A 21865-nucleotide genomic window follows, 5' to 3' on the forward strand; every position below is an offset into this window, starting at 1 on the left:
CATACTACTGAGACAAAGAATTTTGAAAAGAAATTTCCACCATGATCTTCAGCTGAATCACCCTGCTTACACTCAGATAACTTGGGCAGGGGTGTTGCTGGGGGATGCGTGGGAAGCCGAAGTCACAGCCACAAGCTGAGTGACTATGCTGACATATGCACTTGTACACCTTTAATTCCCCAGCCTTTAATTTTACTCGTTTATTCTCTCCCCTCTCTATCTGTCCTCTTAATCCCTCTATAACTCCTACACACACACCCAGCCCTCAAGTTTCACAGGTTTGCAATTCAAGGGTGTGCATCTAAATTGTGTTCCTTTAAAGCAAACTCCACAGCCCAGAACGCAATCAACAAAACTGCTCCCCTAAATGCAAAACTCCACAAGCCTCCAGACAAAACTGCACTTTAACACAAAAAATTCTGCCCAGATTTCAAACGGTGTTAGTTTATGGTGATTACATATAAAGTTTGTTACCTTTTTCACATAAAATACTATAGAAAATGATATCATCTGAATACCAGGCAGCAGAGGTGAGAAGAGGATACCGATCCTACAAGAAAGGATTTGTAAGAGTTGTAAGTTACAGCTTCACTATTCACTCACAGCTCTCAGTGCACTGAAAGCCAAAAATATCACACTAACTTCGTATACAGTTAGTATTTGGTTATTAACACTGACCCTGTAATAGTAAGTCAGCCTTTAAAAACGTGCAACTTCAAACATACATGTACACATCTGCAAAACTCTCTTAGAATTGCAGTAACTCATTCTTAGAAATAAGGTATCTTTTCCAGGGTTTAATATTGAGACTATTTCAACAGGAACACCATTCCCGTGGGGAAGTAAACAAAACCCTGGGATGTTCCTTTTACAGGTTTCTCCCAGACCAGGTAGCCACAGGGTAAACTATTGACTAAAGTTATTGTTATTAACTGCATAATTACAAAGAGAACTGGCAAGTCACAATCCTTACAAAAGTACTTAATGTGTCATCTCTCCCAGGCGTTTATCCTGTTCTTTTTCCCATGATAGGAAACACTCAGAAGTGTCAGAATAAGAATGTCCCATGGTTCTTCAAATTGCAAACGAAGTTTTGGCTGTAAATTTAACACTTACCAGGTCAAAGTCTGTGCATAGATCAAATCTAAAACATTTCGTCCAATATCAAATTCTGGCAGCCCCAGGCTCACACAGACCGTCGTTCCAATAATTCTGGGGAGGGGGAAAAAATCCCAACCAAAACCAAACCACAGCACATTAGAATTTCTTAAGTGATAAAAGCCTTTGTATAAATCTTTACAAATGACCTCCTGAGTACAAGCATCAATGACAAATTATTTAGGGCCTGCATTAACCACACGTCATGCAAAGCAGCCACAGCTTGTTGAATAGACAGCACATCAGAACTGAAACAGAATTTGAGAATTTGGCACAAGCAGATTCCCATAGCACACAAAGCAGCATTGAAATAAGACCCAAGATATTTTTAATGCAACTAAAAAAAAATAAATATGTTTAACTATATCAAAAAAGTGTGTTTATTCTTCAACAGTAGAAATGGCAAGCTCCCTCAGCACAAAACTGTAACAGCTTTTCAGTTTCTGGGTCCTGAGACCAAAATACTGAATATTGTAGATTGATACTCTTAATATATCCTAGAGTATATCCCACTTCAAACTAACCGAGGTTGCAAGTAGTTGAGACATACACAGGTAACCAAGTACTCAGAGGATTGCTAAGGAGGCCAAACAATTCCTTTTTATCACCTCATTTTTCCTGAGCTGGGGAGATACAGTTTCTGCTTCTTGTAGTAAGAACAATAAAGATTTTGGTCTTGAATATATAAAATATCCCATCTCGCCTTGAATACAGGTCTTGGTACCACCTTTTCAGCTGCATCATCAACAGCATTTCAGGGGGGTTCTCTGAATATATACAAATAAATGTGAGCAACTGTATTTCTAATCTTTCACAGCTGTAAGTCTGGTGCTTTTGCACAACTTAGCAGAGGACATTCATCACAGCTGACACTGCAGTTTCAGTAGTGACTGCTGGGAGGCGGTTTCCTATCTGAACAGAACCAGAACAGAAAGAGGGTTAAAGTGCACTGGAAAGAGCTGTGGAGGGAAAGTCTCCAAGGGCTTCTCAATGTTGTTTTGTGTTAATTGAATATGAAGTCCTACCTTGTAAGCCAATCTCATTCACATCATGGGCAAAAAGCAAACAATGGATCTCCTGCACAAGTATAGCCAGGAACCCTAAATGCTCTGTAGAGCTGGCAAGCACTGAAATACTCGACTGCCATAAGTCATAAATAACATTTGGCAATAGGAAGGTACACACAGCGGATGTCAAAAGTAAGGACTTTTGGCTTACATGTGTAGCTGTATTCATATTCAGTTAAAAATACTTTCTCACCATGCTGCAGAGTCTACACTACATCCTTAATAATACTGATTAAAATAACATTTTAAGCTTGTGTGCACTCTGTAGAGTGACATAACCAAGAGGAAAAAAGTTACAGGGGGACATACCAAGGAAAATCAGCAGCGTGCCTCTGCAGATGCAGAAAAGGTTCTGCTTGAGACACTTGGGTTTTTGTTACCCTATTCAGGAGATCCACAGGAGTACAATGTGGCTTCCCCCCTGCCTGTGCTTCCATCTCCAAAGGAAAAAAGGACACATTGGGAGAGCAGGGTGGTAGACACTCTGACCTCCTAAGGAGGAGCTGCAATATACACAAGCCATGTACCCAGAGACTAGACCAAGCCTGGTAAAGAAAACCAAGGAAGCTTCAGTGGTGCCACAGCCATGCTTCTGTTGGACTGCTTTTCCCACACTGGAAAAAAAGACCATGTCTTTGGTGTCTTTGCTTAGTGAATAAAAACAAGATTTAAAAAGTAGCACTCACCTTCGTAAAAACTCTCCAAAGAAAGAGCCAAGCAAACAAAATGCAAAGTCAACTAGAACAAGACGATAGATATCTTGGCCAACCAAGGTTTCCCAGCACTTTAAGAAGTAGAAGGAAAAAAAAAAAAAAAGAATATGTATCTAGAAACCAAAAATCATGTGATTCTAACATTGCTCCCAAATGCCTGAGCATCAGAAACATGGGCTACAGATCAAGGATTTGCTAACAGCCTGACTAATTATAGTTGACCTCTCATTGAGCAATGCTGCAAACCAGCTGAAACCCAAGTTGGGTGATTAATTTTCTCCTACAGTTCACTTCTTTAAAGATGGCAATACTTAAAAAAAAAAAGAAACCACAACTTTGGGGTGGCAAATTCAGCTTTCCAAGACACTATATGGACTTGACTTTGCTGGAGCAAGGTTCTTATCAAAGTGGTTCCTAACCTGGCATTGTCAGTGAAAGATCTGTACTTTTGAGACTTTACCTGTGACTCCGATGTAGCCACAATGTTAAGCCAGTAGTAGCACAGTATTCCAACAATTGATATTTTCAGGATGATATTTCTAAAAAGAAAAAGTAACAGTAACTGCACTGATAAACTCACTGAAGGGAATGATGGCAGGGTGACTGTTGGTTACACTTCATTACCTCTTCTTAGAACAACAATAGCACTGCAGAGTGCCAAGACTAACAGGAACTCTCCTCAGAGCTGGGGTGCAGCATTATTCTATTGTCCTGGCAGAAGGGGAGCTGGACATGACAACCTTGGCACAAGCCTCAGCTACACAGGCTGCGGGTTGGGTGGGTAGGCTCTACAGGGGAGGAAGGTCTGAGGGGCACCAGGGGTTACATGGTGTTAATGCCAGGCATCTGTATCAAAGTAAGACCTCCCTCACTCCTCTCTCCCCTTCCTTTCCCTGGGAGGCCAATGGCCCCTGGGGCCATGCAGGGAAGCTACAAACAAAACCAATCCCAGAGGCACAGTGTGCCTAATTGAGAGGGAAACCATACCCCATTCTCATGCAGAGATGTAACACTCCAGAAGACTCACAGAAGACAAATTAAACATGGAGGGAAGAGTGTACAGAAACCTTTGGAGAAGGTGAATTCTCCTCCATAACTTCCTACTGCCCGATACACCACCTAGACACAGGTTATTGTCAAAGAGTCAGACAACTCCAGGCAAAAAACACAGAGGGGGTAGCAATAAATACCTGGTAATAGCGATGTATATCTGGTATCCAGGAGTCTGAAATCTCTCCAGGTGTCCAAGCCACGAGTAGAAGAACGGGATGAATGCGTTGAGGAGAGATGCAACAACAGGTAGCACCAACATGGCAGCTTGGCCCTCTAGGTCATTTTTATGCCCTTTCACAAACAGCTTGGGGTGGGGCAGGGAAGAAAAAATTAAAAATCAACCGAACAACCCTAACTCAGAACCTTAATCAAAATGCTGCCTCAGGTTGCGTCCACAAGGAAGACACCTGGCACACCTCCCCTGTATGTTCCCATCATGTTTTATGGGCCCATGTCCAGCAGCACAGTGACCCCCTTCCCCTTCCCCCACATTACACAGGATCAGGGGTGGGAGCCCCAGCTTAAATGCAGCTCCCAGGCAAAGGAGGGGCAGGCCTGGCTGAGGCTTCTTCTCACTGTTTCTTTCAAGGTCACCAGCTGCACTATCCCTGCAGTACCCTTGAGCCCAGGCAAGCAGCTGCTGGGGTGAGAGGGAGAGACTTCCTCAGACTCCTCAGGTCCTATGCTCTTGCCACAGCCCCCCGTGGTGCAAGCCTTTGCAAACCAGCTTTTTAGGTACAGCAGAATTTGTGTTTGCATTAGCAGAAACAACAGGTATGCTTTCCTACAGTCCTAGTAGTGAACAGATCACTGCTTGCACTCATTGTAAGATATCCATGTGGAAAAACAGATCTCAAAAAAAGAGACTGCAAAATCTGTCCTTACCTTTAAGTTATTAATGGAAAGGAAGTAAACACCAGCACAAGCAGCTACTGCTGTTCCCAGGGAAGCAACCCAAGAAACAAGATGAATAACAATACGCTCAACTCTCTCTGTTACAGAAAAATATAGAACTTCTTGGTTTACTTCAGTGAGGCCTTCCTGCAAGGAAACAATTCTTAATGATAAATTCCTTGGTCAGCATAAAGCAAAACTTGTTTCAAGTAACTACTTGACAGACTGAATGGAAGATTATTTCTCTAGAAGATGGGCAGAGTAATACCCTGGGAACATTTAATGGACAACTTTGCGTTCTATCCTCAAAGTCTTTTCTCTTGACAGTAACACTTTATTTCACAGATAATATTACAAGCCTGCCTTTGGTTTATAAAATGGTTAAATAGTAGGAAGGAAACACAGCATAAATGCTCTGTTTGGCAAAGATTTAATAGTCACAGAGATTCACTCATTCAGTAGAACAGAAGCACACAAATATTTACGTATAGCTTAAAGAGAAAAGAAAAACAAGTAGCTAAGCCAACTCCAGGAGTTCAAACCAAATCAAACTTAACAGAAGTTAGCCTTGAGTTTACTAGGAACAGGACTAGCTAACTAACTCCTTGAGTCACTCTGCCAGAGACCTGTATGTACATACACAAATAAGTCTCTGACAGAGTGACTCAGACATGCTAGTTTTGTACCTTTATACCTTTTCATACCTCCAGTGTGTTTTGTACCTTTATTTGTGTGCTGAGATTCTTTTGTTTCAGCTTCACAGCTTTTTCATTAGTTATATTGAAGTCCCAAGTGCAGAGAAGTTTGCTAGCATTTCCAGAGTATGTCTGAGGGTTAATGAAGTTCCTGCAGAAGGATTTTGCCATGCTGCAATGAAAATTAAATTTGTGAGATGCATAATGGGGAAATAGATCAAGTTATACAGCAGGGCAAGAAGGGAGATTTGTCAGTTTTTCTATCATGTCCCAAGGCTACTGGACCTATGTCATAAAACCATTTAGGTTGGAAAAGACCTTTGAGATCAAGTCCAACCTTTAACCCAGGACCGCCAAGTCCATATGTCAGAGCATATCACATAAGACAACATGGAAAATAAACTTAATTGTAAGAAACAACTCTCACATTTCCTTCTGCTACTTGTCGCTGCCAATCTTTACATCTGGAAGGTCACATCAATACCAGAAGATAAGTGGGATCATGTTATTCATCAGTTTGAACTGGGATTCTCTGCATGTCCCCTACTATTTTGCAGCTATTCTTCATTTTTCTAATAGAGGTTTGATTTCTAAAGACTGTATTTTGAGCAGAAACTTCTATTTAAACTCTAAACCGGGAAATAAGGACTTACAGAAACATACTCGGGTAATTATTACTGCCAATTATTGACAGGGTGGGGGTCTTTGATGTTGTTGTTCTGTTCCCCCTCCCCCCCTCAATATAAGTGAAGTAAGAATATATTGTTATTTTACCTGAACAATAAGATAAGAAAACAGATGACAAAATATATTCCAACAGTGAAAATATAGGCCAGCTGCATGTTGTAAGGTGGACCGTTCTCTATTTTACTTATTGTAGAATTGGTATAAAAGCCGTAGTAGAGTACTGTTTGTTGAAAATAACCCTGAAAAGATAGCAAATATTCTGAATGACGTGCATATCACCTGTATATGGTGGAAAGTATCATCATCTGAAGTCAAATTAATAGAAGTGAGAGCTGTCCCATTCCCTACTGTGAAATCACAGGTGTGATTAAATTTCTAAATATCAGGCTCTTTGTTTTCCTTCTATCAGCTCAAATCTTTCAGTTTTGAGAGCTTCTAGAGATATATAAATTACTTTCATTCTTGGTAAGATTCATGTGGGATGGTCACGAGCATTCAACACCTTTGCAGAATTTGATCTTGTCTGAAAATTCCTGAAGAACGAAACGCTTAACTGCTTCTTTCTTAGGAACAAAGTTCTGTATTGGCAAATTGTATCAACTATGAAGGAAACGGGAAGGAAGCATATGGCATTCAACATTAGCTACTACATTACAGCTGAACCCCTGCAATGGTGACTGCACTTTGCAAAGTTAAACAGCACTACAAAACACAGCACTTTAAAAGCAATTTTAGAAAGAAAAGGCTGACACCTTTCCACTTTAAAAAGATCTCAACTAAGCATTAGTAAGAGCAGAATTTTGTTTATTAACTAGAGAAATCCTTTAACAACAATAACATTGACAGACTTTTTTACAGCAAAGCCGGAAAACAAAAGTGAAAAAAATGAGTAAGTCATCTTCTCAGATCACTTCGTTGCTGAATACTAGTAGAGTTAAAATCTTCCTGTTTAAAAACAGCCTGGGACTTTATTCCCTGAATATAAAGATCTCCACACAACAAAAAGATCCTCCTGTTTCCAGGCCACACTGAGTTCAGTGGGTTGCCACAGAAAGATCTGTGTGCTCCTTGGAAGAATAAAGCTTTGGAAAGGAGCAAAATTCACAGGATCACATATGGAAATCTGCACTGTATTTTCAGAGGAAAATTAACATGGGAAAAATGTTCTGCTGAAGACTACTGTGGCTATCTCTGGAATACCTGGCTTCCTTTGTGTTTCTTCTACTGTGTTCTGAAAGTGATGAAAGCCTTGAAATACTGCTGAACACAGCAATCACTGAGCGAGACAAACGCATCGGAATGAGTTCCATTCATCTCACTCTGAGCCAACGTTTGTTGCAGCTTCTTTTTCAAATACATACTAAATATTGTTTCAAGTGACATAAAAATCTAGTTCCACCTCTTAATAATAAATACTTTTTACTCTATCGTGAGTTTCTAAAGCAGATCTGCTGCATACAGTACTAACACAAATGTCTTGTTACATACTTACAGCTCCAGTGAAGAGCTCCAGACCCGTGAAGGAAAGGTTATTTGGTTCTGCTGCAAAAAACTGAGGAATTGTGATGAAACTGAAGTTTATGAGGAATGAGAACATGTTGAAAGTTAGCAGCCACTTCAAGAAAATAAAATAAGAAAGAACACTTGTTCCAAACTTGGCACCAATGATCTTCAGAGTCTTGTGCCATAACTGCAGTAAGTGAGAATATTCTGACAAGCTATTTCCAAATCGCCGAAACAACTGAAGTACAAAAAAGGAGAGAGACATGAATCTCAGCGAGCAGTCTTAAACACGACTCAAATTCACACAGTAAAGCCTCACATTTTTTTACATTTCCATGTTGGTAGTAAGAACAGACTTCCCCCACTACATGCACCATAAGATGCTTAACTGGTATTCCTAAGTGCTACCATAATGCAAGTCATTATTAAGGAACACTGCAGCAATTAATTAGTTCTTTGGTAGGTAACATAAAGCAACATACCAGATACCTGTGGAGACACCAATAACATTACAGCTAAAGTGGTTTACTGTACTGTGACTGACAGAAGCTTCTGACACTTACCACTGCTGTTCCCTGCAGACACTGTGTACAGCGGGAAAGCCGAGTACTGTGGTGCCTTGTCTTTTTTGTTATTTCTTTAAGAACTTTATTTCTGCGGAAAAGCAGGGCAAGGGGTGACAAGCATTATAGTATGGGTTGTCATTAAAACCAGAAGCCAAAGAAGATGCTGCAAATACAGTTTCACACATGTGCACATGAACAGAGTTAATAAAACATGGAGATGTTCTGCTGGTTCTTTTTCTATCAGCTGATACCATGGCTGTTTTCCATGCTATGACAGCATGTTCTAACCTCTCCACTCACTCACTCTGGGAACAAAATTTAAACATATTCTGTGAGGAGACAAAAGGGTGGTTGAGACCATGTGGTCTCTTCTCCATTTTCAATGGCCAACATCCAAGTTTCCTTTGAAAAGAAATTGCAAGTCATCATTCATAATCAAATCTCAAGGCCTTGACATTCTGTTTTATATTACCATGGAAGATTCCTCTCATCCAGAGAAAGGACAATGAACCATCTTTAAATTATTTTCCCTTGCAAGATGTTAACTTTTAAAAAGTATATTTAAAAGTACTTTCAGTTCTTTCAAAGTGACAAACCAAAGCCAAGCAGATGGCAAACACCCATACTTGATAGCTAGATGTTGAAAGTATACTGTTTGTAACACTAAACAGATAAAATCTTATTTTTACCTGATCTCTCTCTTTTTTTTCATGGTTTCTGGCATCTTCTGAATTGCTTTAATCCTTTCACTGGTGGACATACTTGCAAGATTTCCAACTAAATCTTTCTCTGCATAAAACACATGAAAAATCTAAATGTTGGCATAATAATACAGTAATTCTTATACAACATTTGAAATGGATATAACAACATTCTGCATTTTCACTGCTACCAATGTGTGGCAAGTTCCAAGACTTAGTAATACTCCCCAGAATATCCTCAGCTCCATCAGTACTCCAATACGGATGTAAGTAAGTAGTACAATACTGAAAGTTAAAAAATGAACTATCACTTGTCTGATGGTTGTTTAATGTTCATACAAAAGCTGCAATATAAAGGAAAACAAAATACTGGCAAACTCCAAGATTCTGGTCTATTGCTTGATCTGTTTGATAGTTACATTTCTATCATGCTACACATTGACTTGAAAGCTAAACCCTTATTTATTCTGCAATTTTTGTTCATGTTAGTGCCCAAACTTAGCACTACCTATGAAACCGACAGAATTGTGTTACTTGATAATCAGGCTGCTTCCGCATAGTTGGAATTTGATGCTAATTCCAGACAGTGGCTGAAAACAATCCATTAGCTGGTCAAACAAATTCTAATAGAGAGTTTAGCTTTTCTTTCTATAATTTAACACATATTCACACTGCTCTGTGCTTCATTTGTCATGGGATTTTAGTGTGCTAGCTGAATATAAAAGATTAATCACTAGCATTAACACAAAACCAAGTTGTTCCCATAACCACAGAAAGACTGTACATGCAATTCTGTTGATAAACCAAGAACAGTATCACCCACACCATCCTTGTGCAAGATGCTATCTAATATTAAACCACTTATCTAAAGTCCTACCTTCTCTGCACACTGGATCCATTTCAAACAGGCTGGAAGAAGTCACGGAGATCTCATCAGATGGTCTTCTGTTGTGTCTCTGAATAAAGCCTAAATAACGTGCACTGTTTAGTAAGCCCAGATACTCCTGACAAACTGACTTAAGACATTCAAAATTCTCTTTCACAGAAACTAATTAAAAGTATACCACTCAATCTCACTACCTGCATGCAAGCATATAGTCCCCCACTCATTTCTGTCCTGGTCATGCTGGATAATGGCATGCCATTTTTCAGAACCATGCTGGAAAAGAGGTACTGAGCCCAGTCTTCAGCCGTCATGGAAAACTGTGTCATCTAACCCATTCATGAATACGTATCTTGATCATTCAAGACTTTCTTCCTGGAAGACAGGTCCTTTCTTTAAAAATCCTTCCACTGATTTCAGAATCACACTCAACCATGCTAAGTTATATGTACCAGACTCCCATTTCTCTGGGGACAAATTGCAACTGTTCTCTCAACCTTCTTTCATCCAATTATTCAAACACAAGTGACTATGTTCCTCAAATGCATCTGCCTTGCAGCTATGAAGCAGATGAGTTTAGCCACAGCTTTCCTTGTCCCACGTTCTCAGTAAGCTGATGGCCAGTCTGTGCAACATTACATCCCCCTTTTGAGCTCAACCCTCTGGTGTGGAAGGCCGCAGCTGACTGATGAGCCTGCAGGCTCCTTCACCATATTTACTATTCAGATCCAATGGTTCCCTGATATGCTAGTGTCATTTCCACTTTGAACCAGCCTCCTTTGTAGCAACTAAAAAGAATCGGAAAAACATCTGTGCCTCCTTGTGGAGGCGCTTCTTGAACTTTCGGCACCCAGACATTTATTCTCTAGTTGACTGTGTTAGAAATGCACCCTCTCCTTCCTATCAGGCATTAAAAACCATGCATGATAGCTAATGTTTGGAAAGGTCCTACTTTTACGGGCACTTATGGGGTGCAGCATTTCCAGGTACCAATAAAATCATTGCTTTTTGATACGAATACAGGATTTTGCCAAATCAGATCTTAACTTAAAGACCATATTCTTAAAGATTGAAAAGAGAGGGAAAAACCCCAAGAATCCCTCACTTTAGGGGCACAGAGAGATCGTTCTTTCAATGCGTCTATGTAACAATTCCAGAAAAGAACTCTTTAATTACATTCCAGAAGCAGCAGACTGGAACTGGACTGATTGTAACAGAAAAATTACACGATATAGGAAGAACAGTTCCTACCCAGAACATAAAAAATAAGCTACTATGCTAGCCTAAAACAGAACCCTGATTATACTATTTCAGACCTCCTGTATTTTAGTGAATATAAATCTCTAATTATTATTGTAGTCTAGAATTTACACTGACACAACATAGTGAAAAATTCACTAGACAGTATCAAAAATGCGTCCTATCCTCCCCTTATTTCCTCCTGCAATGAGTCTTCTCAGCTAACTGTGTAAGTTTGTTTTATGTTGTCGCACTTATAGGGAGTTTGGATTAAAATGGGTATGCATTATATCTTTCATTGCTCAAGAAACAAAGATCATCACCTTCGGAAAGATACTGAAAAACTCAGCTACAGTGATACAGGACAGTAAAAGAGAATTCATGTTTCCTTTTATTAGGGGAAGATCTTAATACCTGAACCAGAAGGTTTTAAAATATTTATTATTTTATGGAGTGTGAGACTGACAAGCAATATTCTCATGCACCACAATCCTTATGTCTTACCTTCTGACACATTGGAAAACCCGTGGGGATAGGGGCGGTCCAGCAGATGGAAGGTAGAAGGTAGGCTGTATGCCAGTTCCGGCTCAGGCTCAAAGGAAAAATTATCTGTTGAAGTGAATCAGAATTATAAAGTTGTATACTGCTTACTTACACACACGGAATATCAGTCCTATTGACCAAGTACAGCTCTACTGCAAACACAGCAATACATCCCACCAACAAAACTCCTACATCTCACTCCAGTGTACACCCTAGTACCCAAGGACTTACACAGTCCATACAAGTCAGTATTTACTGATCTGTTAATACAACAGACAATCCATGGATCTGTTAATATAACATCAGAAATACTTCCAGGAAAAAAATTCCAAAAACCAAAAAAAACCCCACACAACTCCACCGCTGCCACAATGTACAAATATATACAGAGTTGAGCCTTCCAGAGCTGCAGCACTCCCTTGGGGCAGAGTAAGCCACTATTTATTCCAGTGCTTCTGTAAGCTGTTCATACAAGAAATTACATACCCGTGGAATTTTCATACTGACTTCTGCTTAAGACATTAACTCTTGGTAAATCTCTGCTGTATTCAGAGCCATGTCTCATGGAGGTCATTGGTATGGCCACAGGGTAATTCTGTCCTCTTCCGCTGTGTTCTCCATACGAACCGTGTAGTGAGGAATCATAAGAGGTTTGGTGAGAGGACAGATTCTTTTGAGAACTCCTCCTGTGTGAGCAACAAAAAGGAAAACTCCAAGTACCTCAAACACTCTCAATAGGTATCCTTAATAAATTGTTACCTATTATCATAAAATTTGAGTACATTATAAAAACAAACCGATACTGAGAGGAATTTGTATTTATAACTCCAATATCATAATTCTGATTTGGTCATCAACTGAATTAGACTAAAACTTTTTGCCACCTGAAGTTAGCTTGGACCCTACCTAAACAAGAATAACTGCTTGGAAAATGAGGACATCCAAGGTTACAGCGGCACACTGTGAAAATTACTACAACTAAAAATATCCATGACATTATGCCATAAATCCTAAAACACATTTAACTGACAAATTCATCTAAAACATAAAAAGCAAACATGCCATTTGTCTTAAATGTTGTCTTCCTGTAACAACTTTAAAAATGTATGCCTGAGAATGCAAGCATAAAGGAAGGATTAAAAGAATTCTACAAATTAAAACTCTGGACAAAAAGTTTATCCTGCATATAAATAGAGAATTTAATTTCTTACCGCACAGTAACAACAGCAAAATCAAATAAACCCACCTTCTATCAATTTCCAGTGTCTCTGAGAAGTGGTAGTCTGGATTTTCAAAGGCTTCATTGTAATGGTAAGACATGACAAGTCCTTGGTTTGAAGGATGAAACCTTCCTTATTTTTGTCTCTGCTGCTTCATTAATATGTTCATAGGAAGAATGATTACAGGCCTAATTACAAAACAGATGCATGTACATACAAAATGAAAAGAAAGGAACCTCATTTTAGCATCTTAGAAGATTTTGCCACCCTGCTAACAAATAACATGAAACAATATAAATCAGAAACTTAGTGCTAATTACTACCACAAAACTGGGTCCACCAGAAGTTGCAGGCAAAACAGGAACTAACATTTCTGTATAGTAAGCTCTCTACAAAACTAAGGAATTGAGGTGCCACATGAAGTTTTCCCCAACACTAACAGTGAAGCCAGGCTTCAGAAGCATGTTGAAACACTGAGAAGAAGAAAGTTCTCTTTCCTCCTCATACAGGAAAAGCCAAATATACAAATTTTCTCCCAAGTACTACATTTCCAGAATTGAAGAGGAGCTAAACTCTGCCCACTTCCTTACTAGCAGTGGCATCTTTAAGCCTTAGTTGGCTTACAAGGGACCCACTGGACCACTGTTGCGTACAGCTGATATTAATAATGAGGGCTCTTCTAATGACTTAATATCTTGAACCTGTAAATAGGTTTGGGTTTAGCTTTATTTCTCACAGAGTGCTCCATTTCAGTCTTAAGCAAACCAGACTTGGTTGGAGTTTAACAAATGGAAGTCCAGGTAAGTCAGTGAAAAGAGAACCTTGTATTAGAAAAACTGATTCCAAATTAAACAGGCAGTTCTTGCACTTAATCAAAAGTCACAGTCAAAATTTAAAAGCAAGCCATTTTCAGCGTTTGTTCTTAAAGGCACCATGCCAAGTTTGATCAGCTGCCACTCTATTCAACAACAGGGAAAGAAAAAAAGAAACAATAAAGACACACCTGGCAAAATCCATCAGACCCTGCTCCACTCCTACAAAAGCAGAGCTGAATCTCATTTAATAGTACAGCCTTAACCAACTTTTCTCTCTGCAGTGGTTTTTATTTGTGATTAAAGGAAGAACCACATGAAGAAAAGTATCTTCAAAATGGATAACTGTACAGTATCTAGTTTCTCCTCATTTTGCCAGAAGAAGCTCTTAAATCACTATTGTGTCATTTACACACCAAAAGATCTTGGAAGACAGTCTAAAATCTTACAGTGTGACATACAGTTGTAAAACACTGCCCAGGTTTTGCATGCTGACTTGCAAAGAGATCTGCATATAAACACAGGTGGTTGGTTGAATTCAAAGTCCTACATTTTAATCAGACCATTGTCTACACATTCATTATAGCACAATGAAGCATGCTATGAGGGCTACGTTTTCAGGAAACACTGGGTAGAAAAGCATACCAGGCAATTTGAATACATGGTGCATCGCCCACCTCTTCTGTAAACAGTGGAATGTGATTACTGCCAACAAGAAACTAAACACAGCCTTCCCTAGGTGAAACTTGCATTTCTTCAGGCAACAGTTTCACATTTGCAGAGACACAGTGAGATTCTCATGTATTCACAAAAGTTAACTAGGACAGCCTCCCCCCCTTACCTCCAAAGAAGATCAATAAACACCCCTGGAATCTAAGGCTCTTACACAAGTCATGCAAAGTTTAAATCTCCTGAGAGGTACGTTTTCTGTGACAGAAACCACTTAGCTCTTGATCATTCAAGAACTAGCTTAGAATATATCAGAAGTTTTATACAAACTCTTGAGGACGTAGTACATTCTGTCCTTATACTCCGTTAAAAAGCATGGAAAACAATTCTTGAAAAAAGATAATCATGGTCTTCTGCAAAGGGTTGCTTGGAAAACTGAATTTCCCCCCATAACAGTATTTTACATTTGAAACTGTAAATGAAAAGCTCAAGAGGAAAAGACTACTTCCTTAGGGGAAGAAAATTCTCAGACAACTCCCTTTGAAGAGTGTGCAAAATTACATTTTTCTGGTTTTTAACTGGTTTTCCAGGAACCAAATTCACTTGGGCTTAGCAACCCAGAAAGTTGGGAGGCCTGCCAGCAAGGCAGCAGGAAAGCTGAGCGCTAATCTAAACAGCTCATCTACTTTCCTGGTCTTCATTCAAACTGTAGAGAGAACAGATATTTTGATGGAAACATATGGATTGTGTAAAATCAGCATTACCCAGAAGCATCAACCAGCTCTACCAACCAATTTGCTAACACGCAACCAACCAGAAGAAACAGATCAGCTTGACTAAAAAATACATCCATCACTTCTTTCTTTTACTCTTTTTAAAGACCTCTAGGAATATCCATAAAGGCTTGCTAAGACACTCAATTAAGCCCAAGACAGACGGTCTATTGGTTCCATCATTATCTACCTTATTTCCTTTCAGACTTAAGATGTGCTTCATGCCAGGATTACCACGAAAATCCACAGGGACATTTACAGACTAACACTAAACCCAGCCATCTGAAGCTACTCTGTTTTTCCTCCACTCCCAGAGTTTTAAGGATTTAAAATAAATTCCCCATGTACACTGAGGCAAATTTAAATCTTTGCATTTTGTTCCTGAAAAAAAATTTAGGTATTTTCCTCTTGGTACCTGACAGCATTAGATCCCAAACCTTGAGGCACGTGACCATAGACAACCCATATGTTTCTAGACTGAGGCTGCGGTCACTCCAAGATGCTATCTGGTACATAAATGTTGTAGGGTGGGATGGAGGTGCATGTGTAAGCATGCAAGCTCAGGGTGTACAGATAGCATGCCAAGGGTGTGCAGGTAGCACACCAATCTACCCACTTCCTCCATCCCAAGCCCAATGATCACGAGAAACTGTTCTTATCAAATCAGAGGCCTACGTTAGAGGTTTGGTTTGGTGGACTGGTAGTTTATAAATTTCTGACCAGTCATAGTTCAGTGGAAAGAACACAAAGCAGGTAACGCTCAAATTAAACCACCTCTTTCTCCTTTTTGACCTATGATGGGATGCAGTAAACCATAGCTCCAGGAAACACTATGACATTTAGACTTAGCTTTCCCTTTTAAAAGTTATTTTCCAGAAGGAAAGGGAAAAAAAGAAAAAAGCTGTAGAACAGGTCATTTGTGAGCAAAAAAAGGAGGAGCTTGACTCATCTTCCCTTTGCAGAGTGGTGTCCGTTTGCTGGATGACATTTTGGATCTCAGCAAACAACTAGACAAATCTTGTGTTCCTCCTCTGGAGAATAGGAGGGTTCAAGATCAGTGAGTTTAATAGTCATCAATATGTAAATAAGTTACAGGATAGGTAGGTAGCAGCTGTTTTCTGCTTAAATCATTCAATACACATTGTAATGATACAGAATAGGAAACTCCAACCAGTACAGACTCATGCTTCTGGATTACTTTCCAGAAAAATAACTGCATTCATGTCACAGACCAACACCCTTGAAAAAATATTCCAGGTTAGTTTCATCGATTCCTGTACAGGTAATTCTCTGATATAGACACTAATCCTCATTTAGAATACAAATCAAACATGAATGTCTCGCTAAGATAGCATTTTGTCCTGGTATCGTGTTTCAGGAAAGCCACGTAGACCTTCAAGTCCTTTATGCATAATCCCTCAGTAAAAAGGATGACATAAAGTAAATGCTACTTACACAAAGCGTGAAGAGGAATGGAAACAGTAAGTTCCAGAACTACATCATAGTTGACTTAATAGTTTTGAATTAAGGGAACAAAACTCATGGAAGAACTGATTCAGAAGGCTGAATGTGCTCTATTTCCATAAAGATCTTTTAGTTTTGTAGGGTACAACTGGACAGGGCTTCACTATTACCTAGATTGTTTTTATTTATGAATTCCTGTCCTGTTCAACGTTCCACACAGCTTCACACTGGAAAAGTCAGATTTCCAGAAGTCAAAAGTGAGTTTGACCAGATTAAAGTAGATTACATGCTGCATCAGCAACTAGGTTCCAGTACTGACCACTGCTCTTCCACTATCTCAATCCCAACAGTTTCAACACTGCAACACACCAGGAAAGCCTCTCAGAAAATCTAAAGATCCTGTGAACTGACACTAATCAAATGCTACACTCAAGAAAACCTGACCTTTAATTGACATATTGCAATGAAACGAGTGTGAATCACAGAAATCACCTACTTTTTATGCATATTGCAAATGTACCCAGTCTGCACTGACAAACACCAGCTTCTACCATCCTTCCATTGTGTTTTTATTGATGTCAGAAGGGTCAATTAGAGGAGCCAATGTCAACTTTGCTATCTTATACCTTCAGTCAATTTCAGCAATGTGAATTGTGCCTCTGCTACAAATGATCTTCCCAGTGAAAGATGGTATGTGGTAGCACTAAAGACTCATCTACTACTGCATAGGCAAAGGGCAAACAACCAAACTGGGAAGTGAGAGGAGAGAATCACAGCATCCCTACTACAGTTGCAATGCTGCCGTGTCCCTCAACAGCTTGCTGGATCTTGAGCTCACAAAGGAAGGTACTTCCTAGTCCTATAGTGCAACGCTAACTACCAGAATTCAGATCCCATCCTCCCTGTCCCCCCACCCTTCCTGGTGAGAGCAGGGTGCAGAGAGTAGCCAGGCAAGCTGGCAGAAGCCAGCAGAATAGTGAGTGTCTGTCTGACATGGGGGAACAGCCTACTGTCGGACCATCTCTGCCCTCAGCTGGCTGCTCCCATTGCCTCCAGCTACTGCCTCAGCCTAACAAGCTCTGCTCTTTATTCGCTCTTTACCTATTTTTTGTACTTGTTTGCCTTGTCCTTTCAATTTATCATTCCTCTTGTAATTTCCTTCCTCCCTCTCCCCCCCAGTAAAGTAAGACCACAGTATTTTCATCCTGTTCACTTTGTTTGCAAGTTATATCCCTTCTATCACCTGCAGCTGCTTAGGTAAGGCTTTTGGAAGAGGACTACCAACTACTTTGTGCTTGCAGTGTCTCAAACAGGATTCTACTTTTTCACCGGAGCTTAGACACCTTTGTTATAAACGTGTTCCTGAAACATTACAAAAATTGTTACAACACATAGTTAAATTCTGGTGTCCAGTAAAGTGTCATAAAGACGTGGCACACGCTTCAGAGTTTTTGCTTGATGGCAGCGGATGAAAGTTCAGATACTTCATTAATTCTGTGAAATTCATATTATTCTCCCTTATCTACCACACAGATCCCTGCTTCTCCACCCAAAAGGCCCCACAGGATCACAATTTTTATGGACTGAAGTACATATCACAGTGATTACCTAATCTTTTCCCCAGAGACCCCTTCCAGAGCAAGTCTCTTTTTGTTTTCTGCTTTGTTGCTTTTATTTTCTTAACTCTGTCCACAAATTGCAAACTTAATCCATTGGGGAAATTATGAGCAATGGGTAAAGAGGAACAATCATGGATTTATAACTACTAAAATTAGAAATAGGGAACTGAAGAGTAAGAACAGTATACCTGGCAGAGAGAGGAAAGATTTAACAAGAGTAAGAAACCATGAACAGAACTCTGCATTATTTCTTCAACACTTGACAGACATTACCTATCTCATAGTCTGACCATTAAGGAGAAAAAAAGGCCAAGGCAAGAATCACTTCATATCTGTACAAGTCAGTCTTATGACTAAATTTCCAAACTGCAGACTATCACGTTCCTTGCACATAGCAGGACTAAATCTTGCTTTGCAAGTTTTTTAGGTCTGTCTATTAACCAACATTACCAGCTACTTGTATTTGAAGGAAATGACTGGTTACAAGAAAAAAGGAAGCTGTTTTTGAGTACCTGTTTGGAATTAGATTTCCGCTTTCAGTGGAAAGGCAACCTACCGCATCTCTATTAGAGGCATGAGATACTGTTTACTAGAACAGTTTTAACATTTTATCTTAAAAGAAAGCTTTGTTTATTCTGTACTTGCAATGGATACCTATCCAGTTTAAATGCAACCTTCAAATTATAATTTAATGAGCAATATCAGTTACAGAACTCTCATTCACAAGTTCAATTCAAAAAGCTTATGAAAACTGCACATAGGGTCATATTAATGGGCAGGTTTTAAAGATACACGATGTTGTTGAACTAAAAAAAGGGCATTGTTCTGTTTGCAATTTCTAGCTTAACTTCCTGTTAGGATATTGTCATCTCATTACTATTTGCACAAGCAGCATTTAAGATGACCCTGAGGGAAAACAAAAGCTATTCACAATATACTGGCAAATAAACTAAGCTGCTGGAAAATGGCTGCAAAGAAGCAGTTTTGTCACAGGTTTCTCCTAACTCTTCAAAATTCTTACCTGCAGTTTTCAAACTGTTGGACAAATCATTTCACATAAACTAAATACTTTTTGTTTTCAGACAAAAAGCAGCGACATTAAAATGCAGTGTAACATGTTAGTACGTTAAGGTTCTATTCTACAACGAACATACAGAAGCTATGAACTATACAAATCACAATTGCAGGCTTTTTCACAAAAATGTGAATGAGGACACCACTGTAGACTGCTGGTTCCTGTAATGTCAGCCCATACAGCCATACCATACCATCTTACCACTTTATCGCTTTCATGGCAAGAAGTCCTCCCAACAAGCTTAGTCGGGGGTGGGGAAAGCAAAAACCAACCCAAAACCCAAACTGAAATCAATTGCTTTGGGTGGAGAACTGACACAGGAGCCAGAAACAGATGTCACTTCAACTATACTGCTTAGCACAGCCAGCCTGCTGCCGTCGTCATCCCATGCCAGGGCTATCTGTCATGGGCAGGGACTGACATGGTGCCCACGCTTGAACAATCATACCCTGAACATGGCTCCAGAGCTACCAACTGGCTGCTTCTGCTGTACGGAGCAAGATCAGGCTGCTGTCGCTCCCAGGACCAGCAGAGGAGATCACAGTGACACTAGGTCAGTGGAAGCAGGAGTTGGCACAGCTCCGACTGCAGTACCATGGACTGTTTGCAGGTTTGCTTAGCCAACAGAGCATTACTAAGTGACAGAGACTTAGCAACAAAGTCTTGGATGTAAAGACTTGGCTTTTAGATCTACATTTGATCTTCTGCATAGAAATGTTTCAAGCTTTGTAAGTTAGAGCATAAAGGAAAGTAATGCTGAGACTGAACAAGAAGACAGTAGTATTTAAATAGTAAGCACATGTGTTTTGAGGGAGTGCCAGAATGACTGACCACAAAAAAGATCTGAGATTTTTCTCACCTATTTAACACAAAAGTACTTCTGGCTTCCTGTTTTACCTATCATAACATACAAAACTCACAACTTTACTTGGAAAATACAACACCCCATTCATCCACTTGCTTGCAGACTCCAACACACAACCTAAAGCAAGGCAAAAGTAGATGTCACACCACAAGCTGGTGATCCCAGCGAGGCTGGTGCAACACCTCACAGACTGAAGCATGACACACTGGCTAAATATATCAGGGAAGGATGTGGCTGTTAACCCCCCGATGGGAACCAACCCTTCCAGCTGAAGGTAGTGGAAGCTCGTGTGACTAACAGGGCAATAAACCTGCGAGGCGCCACGCAGCAGAGCTGATGTGAAGGTCAAGGCAACGCTCTTTGTCGCCGAGTACATCCTTAAGCACGAATGCAGTGCAGCCCTAGCGGTTCTATCACTCTAAACCATCAGCCAGCATTAGTCAACTGCAGTCGCCTGTCAGGCAGTTCGGGTGGCTCCCCCAGGTCAGGTGCATGCAGAAACCACCTGCCAGTCCCGCCGCCGGAAAGCTGGTGCAGACCCTGCTCGGACCCCTGCAAGCTCCAGCCCCCGGCGACCCCGCCACTACTGAAACCGCAGAGCCGCTGCGGCGAGGGTTGCGCGACCCCCGGAGACGCCCGGCCCCTTACCTGCCTGCCGGGAGAGGGCTGCCCGGCCCCGGCTCGCCCGCGCCAGGTGCCTCGGCGTCCGCGGCGGGAGCCCCGGGAACCGGCAGCGGCTCCTCCCGCCGAGCCCTGGTCCCGCCCCGGGGGCCGCCGGGGCCACCCGCTGCGCTCCGCTTCCCCGCCAGCGGGCTGCGAGTGCACCCCACCGGAAGGGGGGGGGGGGGGGGGGGCGCAGAGCTGCTCGTACAGCTCAGAAAGAAAGGAAAACACCACCGCCACGAGTTCCTTTCGTCTTACAGGCCGTAGAACACTTTCCTTTATTTCTACCGGACCTCCAGGATAGTCAGCCTCCTCCGCTCCGCGAATTCAAACGTGCTCTGCTTGTGGCCCGGACTGCAATACCACCACAATAAACGGACTGAAAAACGTTTCTCCCTGACACGTGATGTGTTGTTACCTTTACCCCTGTATTAGTCATCTGTAAAGCAGAGATAAAGAACGATCTTGACCTCACATATTTTTATTTGTATTAAAGGAAGGCTCATTTAGAGGTAAAAAAAATTAGTTCAGGCTAGTACAGGCAGTAATAGTGGCTCCTGGATAGGAAATTTAATACCAGTCCTGTCTTCCTGTACTCTGTTGGGACCAGAAGGAACTTCTTTAGTGTGACACAAAGGTACTGTTTTTTCTTGTCTTCCTCCTCTCCCTACGTCTCCCCTTTTCAAACAGACACGGGCAAAACTGTAGACTGGACAAAGCTACAGCTGAGCACCAGGCAGGGTACAACACAGAGAAGCCAATGAAGAGCTGGGGTGGTGCCTCTTGCAGGAATTTCTGTCCCAAAACAGCTCAGCAGGGATGCCTGCATTACCTTAACTCACTCTGCTGCAGCTGGATGCTGCCAGCTGGACTCGGGGTTACCACAGCACACCCACCACCACACAACAGTCACTGCCAGGCTGGTGCCCAGTGCCCTTCCTGAGGGCTATGCTGTCCTCTGAACAGAGAGGCATCCTCAAACTGAACGTGGGGCCCAACAGCC

General features: G+C 40.9%; 1 protein-coding gene across 8 annotated transcripts in view; it reads right to left on the bottom strand.

The window, feature by feature from the left end:
• The window catches only part of TMC5 (transmembrane channel like 5), a 33462-nt gene that overhangs the window by 6113 nt on the left and 5484 nt on the right, over nt 1-21865 (bottom strand). For 2 of the 8 annotated variants that reach the window (XM_037383731.1, XM_037383730.1), the window contains exons 1-16: nt 20848-21241; nt 12949-13110; nt 12189-12388; nt 11664-11768; nt 9915-10004; nt 9026-9125; nt 8334-8424; nt 7760-8008; nt 6355-6506; nt 5608-5752; nt 4877-5032; nt 4129-4295; nt 3399-3477; nt 2912-3009; nt 1117-1212; nt 475-550 (exon numbers count right to left, since the gene is read on the bottom strand). In XM_037383731.1, coding sequence (XP_037239628.1) covers nt 475-550; nt 1117-1212; nt 2912-3009; nt 3399-3477; nt 4129-4295; nt 4877-5032; nt 5608-5752; nt 6355-6506; nt 7760-8008; nt 8334-8424; nt 9026-9125; nt 9915-10004; nt 11664-11768; nt 12189-12388; nt 12949-13022 — 1878 coding nt within the window. In that variant the 5' untranslated portion in view covers nt 13023-13110; nt 20848-21241. Of the gene's footprint in view, nt 1-474; nt 551-1116; nt 1213-2911; nt 3010-3398; nt 3478-4128; nt 4296-4876; nt 5033-5607; nt 5753-6354; nt 6507-7759; nt 8009-8333; nt 8425-9025; nt 9126-9914; nt 10005-11663; nt 11769-12188; nt 12389-12948; nt 13111-20847; nt 21245-21865 lie in introns of those variants that run through there. The other 6 variants (XM_037383729.1, XM_037383725.1, XM_037383728.1 and 3 more) reach the window with 4 other exon arrangements.

Source organism: Falco rusticolus, chromosome 4 (assembly GCF_015220075.1).
Source record: "Falco rusticolus isolate bFalRus1 chromosome 4, bFalRus1.pri, whole genome shotgun sequence".
In the NCBI taxonomy this organism is placed as follows: domain Eukaryota; kingdom Metazoa; phylum Chordata; class Aves; order Falconiformes; family Falconidae; genus Falco; species Falco rusticolus.